A 12,079-nucleotide genomic window follows, 5' to 3' on the forward strand; every position below is an offset into this window, starting at 1 on the left:
AGAAACTGTATACTTTTACAACACAAACTGACACCATAGAAAACACTGTTGCCCAGTGTCATCTATTATTATTGTTGTTGGTCATACAGTCATCCAGATGTTTAGACTGGATTTGGCATTTTTATCCACCTATCAAGTCCTTCCCAAGGACCTGAGATAGGCAGATGTTGTTTGATGGTGTTAAAGGATATAACTATAAGCTGTTCCAAGTAAAGCTGCCTTTTGCAATTGATTGATGGTGATTTTGTCAATGCCGATGGTCTTCAAGTGGTGTTCCAGCTGTTTTGAAATTGCATGTAAGGCGCCTGTTACTATTAGTACTATCTTTGCTTTCTTTTGCCATAGTTGTTCTATTTGCATGTCCTTATATTTTGTGATTTTCTATTATTATTATTATTATTATTATTATTATTATTATTATTACTACTACTACTACTACTACTATTTACCACCAATACAATTCATATTGCTATATCACTGTTATATCAGAAGCCAAAGGATTAATGGATTTTGTGGAGTTCCATTCAAAATTCTAACATGAAACAGAAGCTGATAACCTGCAAAACGTTTTTAGGTATACTAAAAATTTGCTACCTAAATCAGTTTCTGCTAGGATTTTTTTTATTATTATTATTTTTGCTTAAAAAAAAAAACTATGTTTGAGGTTCCCCTTCCAGAAAATAAAACATTTAATGCCGCTAGTTTAAAAAGAGCAAAAACTGCAGCACCAAAAATCAGCCACTGGATGGGGCATTACAATTCTAGTGGCTCTGGAGGCTGCAAAAATAGGGCTCTCAGGCTGCGTTTTTCCACAGGTCATGGTTTCCCATCCTTTTTCAAGGTCACGCTATAATATGAAAAGGCTAAACCACAGGCAAATGTATATCTTAGAAAAGCTTCTAGTGGTCATCTCTTAGCAGCTGATCCTCCCCCCCCCCACCCCCCGCCATTGATAGGAAACCAACAAATCACAGAAATGGAATCACCTTGTATCCAATGTGGTCCTTAATGCTGACAGGTACCCCATACAATGCACCCTTCTCCTCCTGCTTTTTCAGTTCCTGAAGATGCAGCTCACATTCTGGAATAAAATGGCGCACACAGTTCACCTCCCTGGTGAGCATTAAAGCCTTTTTAGGAAAAAAGTAGAGAGACAAGGTGGGGAATTAATTAGAAGTGGAACAGTGTGCTTGCCTCTGTTAATAACTTCCCACTCCTTATCCATGATTCCTAGAAAAAAACTCCCCCATTTCTACTGCCTCACTTCCATCAATGTCTTATGTCTCTGATCTTCGCTAAGATCGATCTTGCCCCCCAACTATTCTTATTTCTGTGTGGGGTAAAAGACAAACCAGACTTTCCAATCAGCATTCATTTCTAAAAAATGGAGCAAGTATCCCCCCCCCCATTGGGAATGTAGTGAAGGAGAAAATGCAAAATGCCGTGGCACCATGATCCACTAGAGGGTGTACACTGACCTCCAAAAACTTTACTTTCCTTTTTCTTCTAAATTTGTATTGTTTTTATTCTGTAAAAAGTTCTTCAATAAAAAATAATTTTAAAAAAAGGAAATTCCCCAAAATACACACATGCATATACATATATAGATAAGAGAAGGAATTAATGTTCTGGCAAAGCTATGCTTTATTAAGAAAGTAGATTATCAAGAAATTCAAGAGGCTATACCTTGAGAGATAATACTAGTTCTGGAAATCAAGTACACAAAATAAAAGAAAATGAACTGGAGCAAAATTTAAGTTATTCTAGCTGCATAGTACAGTGTTCTGCGACACACACACACACACATTTTTTGGTAGGGATAAGTTAAGTAAGGGACTGGCAAGGCTGACGAGCATGTTTGGAATTTGGAAAGCACATTGTGGACATTTTCGCCAAATGACAGCCATAGCCGGCCTTCTGTGGCAAGTCAGAAAGCACCCATTCTCTGTAAGGGAAATGAATGTAGTTTATGTCCACAGCATTTCTAGTCCCACTTGACAAACCCAGGTTACCGTTGTCTTTTTTTTAGGTAGGAGGATACCTAGAAACAAAGCCACGCACCATTCTTTCCTAAGAATGCCCATGGGGCTTGCCTGAATTCCAAAAGCATTCTTGTTAATAGATGTGCTACTAGGGAATCTGTTGCCACTCCCACCCTCACCCCACGGTCCATATGGCCCCAACCTTGCTGTTTCCAACTATGCTCACCTTTTCCATATAGGTGTAAAGGACAATATCTGGAGACAAAGTGTCTTCCTTCAGCCTCTTAACCAGTTCTACCAGAGGCAGAGAAAGGATGTCATCAGTTGGTACCCTAGAGCTCTGTAAGGAAAGGGCACAGTACAGCAGTTCTACAAATTTGACAGAGCAGGTGTACAACTTTTTGCGGGGGGGGGGGACTAACTTTGGTTGTTGAGTGGCAAGCCAGCAACCATGCATTTAACCATTTCCCCCTCCCATCCTATTAACGTTACCATTGAGTATAATTTTGGATGGGTCTGGGTGTTGCCCCAAAGTTTTCACGGGTCACATCAGGCCCTTGGAGCCCCACGTTCTGCACCTCTGCTATAGCGTGTAGGTGCTGCCAGTCATTTGGGAGACTTTTCTGTTCTACTTGACCCAAACGTTTATTTTGTGCCTACTAAGACGATGAACTGAAGAAGTGACAGTAGCAAACCAGAGATGGATCCATCTTCCCATCCCAAAGAACCAGACTAAGTTATGGTGAAGCTCCTTTCCATTCAACCTCTGTCCCCGGCTCTTGTGGGCAGCCAAGCTGACATTTGAAGCAGTAGCAACCCTTTTGGTTAAAGTTGTATTTAAAAATAAAGTTCATCCCATGAAAACTTTCAGAAGTTCTTCTCCTCCATGTGTAGTCATGAAATATCCTTCAGCATTACTTAAAAGAGGGATAGTGACCAAACCCAACCTTATTGACAAGAGCCAAACAACAGGGAAATACCAAAAATCAAAATTTAGATGTATTAGATATTTATCTGAAATTGTTTACTGAAATTCTATCTTATCAATAACCCTATTATTCCAACTCCTGTAAACTCCTGAAATCTGCAGGAAAAATATCATATCTAAATACATATGCACTTATATAAACATTGAGTTACTACATTTATTTATACAGTAAGTATAAATAAGTGTAATAAGTACTTATACAATAACAAAAACATTTAGGAAATAGGTACCTGGCGTTTAAATGCCTGCACTGATTTTTCCATTTGTACCAAGCCACGATCCCTTTCCCTTCTTGTTTCTTCTATTTGTTTTTTAAGCTTTTTCTGGCCTAACCATTTCAGTACCAAATAAGCTGCAAATGAACCGCAGGTCAGGGCCACAACCACATGGAGATGGATTTTATCCTGAGGCCAGGATTGGTTCAACCATTCTTGGATTGTGGTAGAAGCTCCTTGCAGCATTCTGGAACCAGACCTATGGACAATCTTTGGAGACTCTGAAAAGTAGTGGAAAGCTAACATGAAGTCCAACTGAGTTCATTACAGAAAGATATGCAGCACTGGCTTCTTCAAATCCTAACACATTATAAGAAATATCATGTCCATGTTCCATTATAGCATTCCCATCCTTGCAAATATGCTAAAGTATTTCAGAAGGATGCAGAACTTCTCCCCACTTTGCTGACAATTGATGCCTCTGGTTAAGAGGCGTGCCTTTACCGTGTATGTGTAATTTTAAACTTAGCCTGGAGCTAACCTAACCTGTGCAAAATAACAATAACTAACAAGAATAGCAAGAATATGGGTGAACTTTGGCAAGGAAAGCAGAGATGCTCAAAGGTAGCCAAAAAGAAGCTGATAGCCTTCAGATAGCGACAGGATAAGAGGCATCAATGTGGACAAATGTAGATGCTGTGGAATTTTTGCCAAAGACAGGAGCACAACGATTAGGAGAAGAACCTTGTTTATTGCAATGACCATTGAGTGCCTGCTTTCCAAGAAAGAGGGACCCTGAACAATAGAAAGGCAGAGATTCTTATGCCCTTTGGGGTTGAGAGGCAGGAAATCCTTGGGATCTGTTTGGTGGGTAAGTTTTGCATAGGTGCTTGACAGGGGAAAATTGGTTGTTGTTGTTGTTTTCCTATGAGTCAAGGAATCTGTTACAAAAGAGAATGGAATGTTGCAAAGAGCAGGCACATATTCTTAATAAGAATGGAATTCCTGCAGTTTCTCACTTGTTAACAAAGGATTTCCTTATCAGGGTTGCCCCTTCTGCAAGCCCTTAAGCAGACAGGTGATGGCCCCTCCCATTGTTTCAATGTGATAGCATTAAGAGGGCTATTTCAGCAGCAGAAACGTGGTCATCCTTGGGTCATGCCTTAGCTTGGGACTGATTCTGTTTTACATGTGCAAATGGGGAGGCAAGAAACAGCAGAGGGAAATGGGGGAAAGTTTGCAGGAGAGGCAAAGGGGAGGGGGGCAGAAAGAGAGGCAGGGGGAGAGTAAAGAGTTTGCTGCAGGAGAGGCAAAGGGGGGAAGAGTTTCCAGCTTTATTTTATTATTTTCCCATCACACAGGCAAAGGAACGTTGAGCTTTATTCAGACTGGCAAACATTGATAGCTGAGAGAAATGACCAGAAATTCAGGCTAAAACTGAAATATATCAACCAACTACTTCTTCAGGGGGGCGGGGAGGGGAGGGAGGAGATCAAGGAGAGAACCCAAAGACATCTTCACCTGCATCCTAGGATAAAAAGATGGTCACTGGCACAATCATGGTAAACAACTATGTTTATAGACATCCTCAGACTTCTGAGATAACTTTCCATGATTGCCTGGGCAGACCATGCTGGGCTATCCCTTTTAAGAGGATATAAAATTGTCACCAAAGGAAGACTTACTAAGGAAGTTGCTATCTCATTTTACCTGGGTGTTATCAGTCGCTGCTTCCTGGCTTCGTTTCACTGAGTTTGTGAGCTCACAACTTCTTTCAAAACTGATCACCTTGAAAGATCAGAATAGATTGTATGGTTAGGGAGCAGTTAGATATAAGCATGCTCAGGAGTTTGAATGGGCTCACAGGTTTTGTCACAGTACTCGATAAAAATTGTATGAATTATGAATTCAGCTCAAACCTGTACTCTAGAATCTCACTTTGGATTTGAATTTCTGAATAAATCATAACACTGAGGACATACCTATGAAGGTGACCATGAGCTTCTACTTTCAGCTTCTACTTTCAGAACTTACCCTTCACAACATTGAATGGAATTATATATAAAATTCCAAATGCGGCCACACCATAGATCTTCCATTCCTTGTTAAATAATACTTAGCATGGGATTTATCTTTTTAAAATTCGAATTAGTTGCAGCAGTAGGTTAATACTGCATGCAGTCAGATAGACAAGCATGTTTTTTTGGTTTTCTTACATATCTACTGATTTGGGTTCTATTTTTTGCGGATGTCTGTAATGTTTCTTTTTGTTTCGTTTTTGTGCCTTCAGTCTTCATAACTTCATATTACGGGGAAAAAAATCTTCCTAGCAGTTGACCAAAAAAAGTGTGGATGAATATTATTTTAGAAAAGAAAAGTCACATTTTCAATGCTTTGGAGTGTTTTAAGTAACATTTTGGTTGTTCCTCAAGCTATCTTGGGAGGGGGAGTTAGAATGTACACCTTTTGTCCATGCAATCCCATTCAAGTCCTTCTGAGTTTAGTAAGACTGAACATCCAGAAAGTACATAAAGGATTACAATCCAAATAAGTGAACAATTCTTTCTCACCTTTCAGGTGATTCGTGTACATGAAAAATCATAACACATCTTAACAGGTTTGCTTGCCTTCTGAATAAATCACCATTGTAAAAAAATATTGCTGGAACATTTCATTACAATGAAATTAGCGATCTGGTTTATACACCTATGCAGCTAAGATTTGCCATGGATAAATGTAATTCAAACTATCTTTTTCCAAGCAGACAATGATAATATATTTCTATTTTTATTAGAGGCAGAACATATTAGAAAACAATTACATTCTTTCTTACAACCACCCTACCCTTTCCTTCAACTCAACGACATAACTAATTTATAATATTTTCTCCCCTTGACATGTTGAACAAGACCTGGACAGAGGACTACATTCCATTGGTCCATTTCTTGTACTTCCAAAAGTGACAAATCTTCTTACAAATTTGCTTCCTATGTTTTTTAAGCATGCTCTGCCATGAATTTTCAGGAGACTTCTCAAATGTCTACTTGTAATTGGAGAATAGTGGATAAATTAAGCTATTTGCTTTCTGAGGGCATGAAGGCACAAACCTGGATATCTGAGCTCTAAATTCAGTGCCTGCTGAAGACATACCTTTGGGAATGCTCTCTCCCTGAGCTTCATTCAAGCGAAGTATACATCCTTACTTGCATGGTGCATCCTCAAATACCCTATTGCATTGGTATCATGTCTTATATGATACACTGGCTTCTGGGGGTTTGTATTGCCCACTTTGGTGGTCCCATTATTCCTATATCAGCCATCTATTGTCCTCACATTAACCTTGTTCATAAAAGATTTGCCCTTCTGATATAACTAAAGTAGTTGATTACTGCTCCTTTAGGTAAGGCACTGTATACTTCATTAAAGCTTGTTATCATCAATATTGGAATTGTTTCCCCAGGTTAAAAAGTAATTGCACTAACTGTATCCCACAGCATGGAAAGTCCAAGACCATTTCTGATCTGATCATTGTATTTGAGGAGTTATTGGGCTTGCAAGAAAAGCATTTGTTGTTGGTATAGGGGTATGGTTACCAGACTTCTGGCAGAAGGAAGACATGCCCTCCTGTTTGTCCTCATGTTCTCTGTCCAGCAGGCATAGCCTTACAATCAAATATTGTCCAGCTTTTTGAGCATCTCTTCCTGAGTAGCTTTTCTCCATACCTCAGCACTTCCCTGGTAAGTGCTAACCCCAAGTTAACAAGCTCAGCTCTGTGACCTTGATTAATTCATTAGCTCCCTCTGGGGGCTTTCCCTGCTGCCTGAAATTGACAAGACCTTAATCAGTTACATGCTGAAGGCTTTTGCCTCCTAACCACTCTAACACATTCCTGTGATTGGAAAACCAGTCTTTCTGCTGCTGGAAAAAGTAATTTCATGTACATGTAGGCTTAATTACATTGAACATATGAGGATCTTCACCCCTATGCCAACCTCTTACTTCTCCTCCTTTCTGCTTTTTGTTCAATAGTCTTAGTAATTTTCTATCAGCTATTTCCATAACATGATCAACAACAGTGAGATGTAAAATTATAGGTGACCATGTAAATCCTAAAGCTGCTCGATCCCTAAATAATATTTCATAAGGGCTATACCATATTCCTCCTGTGGGGAAAATTGAATAGCAGCCAAAATAGTTTGTAAGTATAGTGGCCACATAATAAAGAAGCACAGCATAACTTTTATGAGCTTCCTTCGGGATTGCATTCATGAGGTCAATTTGACCAGCACTCAGTGGGTTATATAAAATATGTAGTTGTCTATGAACTTGTAACAAGTCACAAAGCTGAGCTGGAACATCTGAAACAAAGGCACAACACTTGGAATACCCCAAATCTACAAAAGATTTCCTGATATAGTTTCTGCAGCAATGCATCATTTGGTGGGAAAAGCTTCTATCCAACCAGAAAATTCATTAACTATAGCTAAAAATGATTGATACCTTCAGATGTTTGGGGTAGTTTGTCAATATAATCCAAATATACCACACTTCATGATCCCTTTAACCTATGTCCTTATAAGGAAATATTGGGAGTATGGTATTATCTCTTGTGTTGCCGTGTCAGCCCCACTAGATAGATCAGACCCGGAAATCAACTTCACAGGAAGGCTAAAGCTACTTTTATCGAGATTGGCTACAGTAACAGAATCTCGCAAGTCTGATTGTGCTGGGCCTCCTCCCCTTATACTCCAGTGAACTGGGAAGCTGTCCGTCAGAGCCACTTTTGAATGTTATCTTGTTGCTCCAAACTTAAAAAAATATTTTAGCCCTTTTGCCTAGACAAACATTCTTGCATAGTTTTATCAAGGTCATATTTCGTTACATGCAGGCAAAAGGTATATTTTTGTACTATTCACTAGACCATTTTCCTCCTCTTGGGCCAGTTAGCAGTCTGCTCAACTTTATGAAGAATCTTCTCTTCATAAAGGGAGTCCTCATGGGCCATATTATGAATATCCAAAATCAACTGTTCTTGTTCTCCTAAAGAATGTAGATCAATCACTTTAATGACTTGGGTTCCAGTAGATTCTGCTTCATTCATTCATTGAGATAGATATTTATCTATCTCCAAATATCAATGTTAGAATGGGCCTTAATTCAATATATGCATAAAGCAAGAATCTTTAGTGTAAATTGATATAATTGCTTCCATAGAGTAATATATATTACAGATGTATTGGAAGTGTTTAACCAACCTTCTGTCGAGTAATGCATGTAAAACTTTAAACCCTTCTGGCAATATTCATTGTTGGTAATTAAAGAGAGCTCAGGCTCTTCACGTTCAGCATCATCTTCCAATGCCTTCAGACATGCAGTTACTTCAGAGGGACCCAGTACTCCACCCAGGGTACAGCAAGCAGAATGAATAGCTACCCGTGAGGATAATCTCTTTCCTTTAACATATCTGCTGCTGCCATCAGTAAACCATATATTGTGCTCTGAAGAAAGGGATTCAGACGGAAAGCATGTCCTAGCAATCTCTTTTTTCCAGTCTCTCAAAGCACAATCATGACCTCTATTCTGTTCTAAAATGCTTTTACACAACAAATCTGGTTGTTGCACCATCTCTGTGGTAACCTTTTTCCACATTAAACAAAGCATCTGTGGAGCCACCTGACTATTAAACAACAATGCACCTTTTTGCCTTATAAAAGTTACGTAAGAGAGAAGTACCAGCTCTGCAAAATAACTGGAGCACTCCCAACATCTCAAAAGTTTGCAGCAGCAGCACATGATTTTTCACAAGGTATATATATTTCTTTTCAGGACAGCAAGTTCTCATGAGTCACGAGCTACAGGCTTTCTCTCATCATTCTTCTGAAATACAAATGCACCTGGAGGTTCAAGACCAAATCTAGTTTGTATGTAAAAGATCGTGGTGGGGTGGTCAGGTAATCTGGACTCCTGCTAGCTAACATTTTCAAAGTGTCAGGAGTCTGTTGGTGCTAATCAGTCCATTCCCATTTGGCATTTTTTAAAGTGTTTCCACATTTTTCTAGTAACGTCAGCAAAGTTAGGAATGTGATTACATATACAATTAAAAGCTCCTGGTGGTGTTTGTAACTGCTTCACATTCCTAAGAGTAGGGTTGGCACACAAAGCCTCAATTTTATCTAAGTCAATTTTCTTTCCCCTGGTTATAGTGTTAAGCCCAAATCTTTAACTTTTTTGCTTTACTAACTGTGCTTTACCAAATTAACATTAAATGTGGTGTCTTTGACAAGAATCAGTACCTTCAAAGCCCTATAAAATATTTGTTTTCAAATACTAATGTACTGTCCACATAAAACAGAAACTTTTGTCTGTCTTCTGGGTCTGGAGAGTCTAACTTTTCTGTCAAATAATGGTGGGATATGGGTGGAGCATAGTGAAAACCTTGCCAGAAGGGGCTGTTAAAGCGACTGTTTGTTTGTACTAGAACTTCTTCTAGCAAGTTTTTTTATTGTCTCTCCAATACCCTCTTGTGCTTCTTTAGGGTAGGGGTATTGTTTCTGAGGAGGAACAAATGGCCTAACAATTTCAACTTGCAGAGATACACATTTTCCATAATCATATTTATGAGTCTGGTGTACTCCTGGCACCAAGTCTGGCCAATAATCCACAATTTTGGCTGTTTCTTTACATACTGCATTTACAAATCTTGTACCATCTTAAAGCTTCCAAAACATAAGAGAAAAAGGATTAAACCATATCCAAGATTCAATAAAAGAAGGGATGCTTAAAATACTGCCTTCCGTATACTTACAGTTAATAACATAGTTTTAAAATGTACTAAACCAACTTTATTAGTGGGTACCTGTTCTCTGCTACCCAGCTGAACTGCAGTTCTGGAATCACAGCCAGCTGCAGTAAGTGTATGGACTTGCCCTGGACTCCTTCTGCAATAGGAAGCCTTGAAATGTTTGTTTCAGCTCCTGAGCCAAGTAAGAACATCTATGGATTCCTGCTACAACAACATTGCTGTCGATGGAGGTCTTTTTCAAATTTCCCCAAGTACCATCACTGAGACCTCAGATATTTTGCAGTAGGGCTTCCCTTATCTTCCTAAGGACGGACAGATACCTGGCTTATAGCAGCTTGTACCATGTCCCTAAATTTTATTAAACATTACAATTAAAAAGATAAAAACTAATACAAAGAAACATAAAAGAAAAAGAAAAACTAGAAAGTGCAGAAAATAAATAAAATAAATCCCAATGCTTTAAAACTTGTCATTCCAAAGGCTCCTAATAGCTGAAAAGCAGTTAACAAGCAATTTTAAAAAAATGATTAGAAAAGGAAGCATGCAAACCCTGTGTCCATAAAGGCAACAACTGCGGTTTGGGTAAAGAAAACAGCTCAGTACAATGTTTCTCAAGCTTGGCAACTTTAAGATGTCTGGACTTCAACTCCTAGCTTGAGAAACACTGGCTTAGTGTATTAAATGTAGTAAACTAATCTGTAATGTAATATAACAACAAGCAGTTCTTAAAAGGGGAGGTTACCCAAAACTCTTGCAGCCAGCTACATCCTAGGAAGCAGGCCAAAGAATAGAGTTTTGTTGCCAATTCCAACTCTTAGGGACGGAGAGAGGGGGAGGGAGGGTGTGGAGGAAAATATGTCACTTTTAAAGTTTTCAAAAACAACTTTGCCAGATTTTCTACTGCAAACAATAAGAGTGTTCCTTATACCCCTAGATTTTAACATACATTTCAACAATGAATCATGAAGACCATATCACAAAAACAAAGGCCACCTATCCATGCCCCATGTTCTCAATGTATCAGCTGTTCCCCTCTCTGGAGTTGCAAAGTTATTTATCAAGACATATCTAGACTGCTTCTTTTCTCATGTTCCTGAGTCACTCAGTGCTTTCTACTGGATCCCAGTGAATTTCCACATCTCTTGTATTCAAAACTTGCAACGTCAAGACTCATCCTTCATTCAGGTTCCTCAGCACCACTGGGAGCTTTCTACTGGATCCCAGCAGATCTCAGAAGAATTCCAGCAGGTTTCAAGAGGATTTCACCTTCTAGCATTTTGTCACTGTGCCATCCTTGGTTCCATAATCCTTCCAGTTCCACCCTTTAGAACAGGGTTCCTCAACCTTGGCGACTTGAAGATGTGTGAACTTCAACTCCCAGAATTCCCCAGCCAACATGGGAATTCTGGGAGTTGAAGTTCACACATCTTCAAGTCGCCAAGGTTGAGGAACCCTGCTTTAGAATCTCTGATCTTTGTCACAAAGAGATTCCACATAAAGGAACGTTGACCCGATATGCCAGCCCAACCAAGTCAAGGACAGGGTTCTGACAACAGCAGCCTTTCTAACAACCCCTCAGTTCAGACACAGAAACATTCAGTCCTGTGAAGACTGAGCCATCCCTCAAGTGTCTTCCCTCTTCCCACCAAACACTGATTCCTTGGGTTGCCTGTTGTGCAGGGCAGCCAAGCCACCCCTGGTTGCTCTGTCATAGTCAGGGGGGCAATAAAAATCACTACAGGCAGTAAACAGGCAGGCATCCAGCCGAGGAAAACCAATGCAGTCCAGGAATTACACTAGAAGACACTTTGTGTGCAAGACTGAGGAAGTCAGCAGATGGCTGCTAAAGAATCAGCTGCTGAAACCACCCTTTCCAGGCTGGAAAAGGCATGTTTGCTCTTTAAAGCACTGTTTGTATCTTTTCTAAAAATGCTTCCTTTCCTTTCAGGTGCACTTACTCCCTTTGCAAAGTGGTGATCACCAAGCTCTGTTAAGCTACGCATGATGTTCTCCACCATTTATGTCACCAGAGGTCTCTCCTCCACTGTAGGATCAGGAATCTTTTTATGCAAAACCAGAGCAAAGTCAGTGA

At 39.5% G+C, this 12,079-nt stretch overlaps 1 protein-coding gene across 3 annotated transcripts in view; it reads right to left on the bottom strand.

Annotated features, from left to right (window-relative positions):
* The window catches only part of LOC103049652 (vitamin D3 hydroxylase-associated protein-like), a 31,469-nt gene that overhangs the window by 17,057 nt on the left and 2,333 nt on the right, over positions 1–12,079 (bottom strand). For all 3 annotated transcript variants that reach the window (XM_007430160.4, XM_007430159.4, XM_025167889.2), the window contains exons 2-5: positions 4,896–4,973; positions 3,201–3,466; positions 2,209–2,322; positions 987–1,130 (exon numbers count right to left, since the gene is read on the bottom strand). In XM_007430160.4, the coding sequence (XP_007430222.1) occupies positions 987–1,130; positions 2,209–2,322; positions 3,201–3,431 (489 nt within the window). In that variant the 5' untranslated portion in view covers positions 3,432–3,466; positions 4,896–4,973. The remainder of the gene's footprint in view (positions 1–986; positions 1,131–2,208; positions 2,323–3,200; positions 3,467–4,895; positions 4,974–12,079) is intronic.

The sequence above is a fragment of the Python bivittatus genome, unplaced genomic scaffold, assembly GCF_059951505.1.
Source record: "Python bivittatus isolate LINGU-HERP-01145 unplaced genomic scaffold, Pbiv_v1 ctg000700_np1212, whole genome shotgun sequence".
Lineage (NCBI taxonomy): Eukaryota > Metazoa > Chordata > Lepidosauria > Squamata > Pythonidae > Python > Python bivittatus.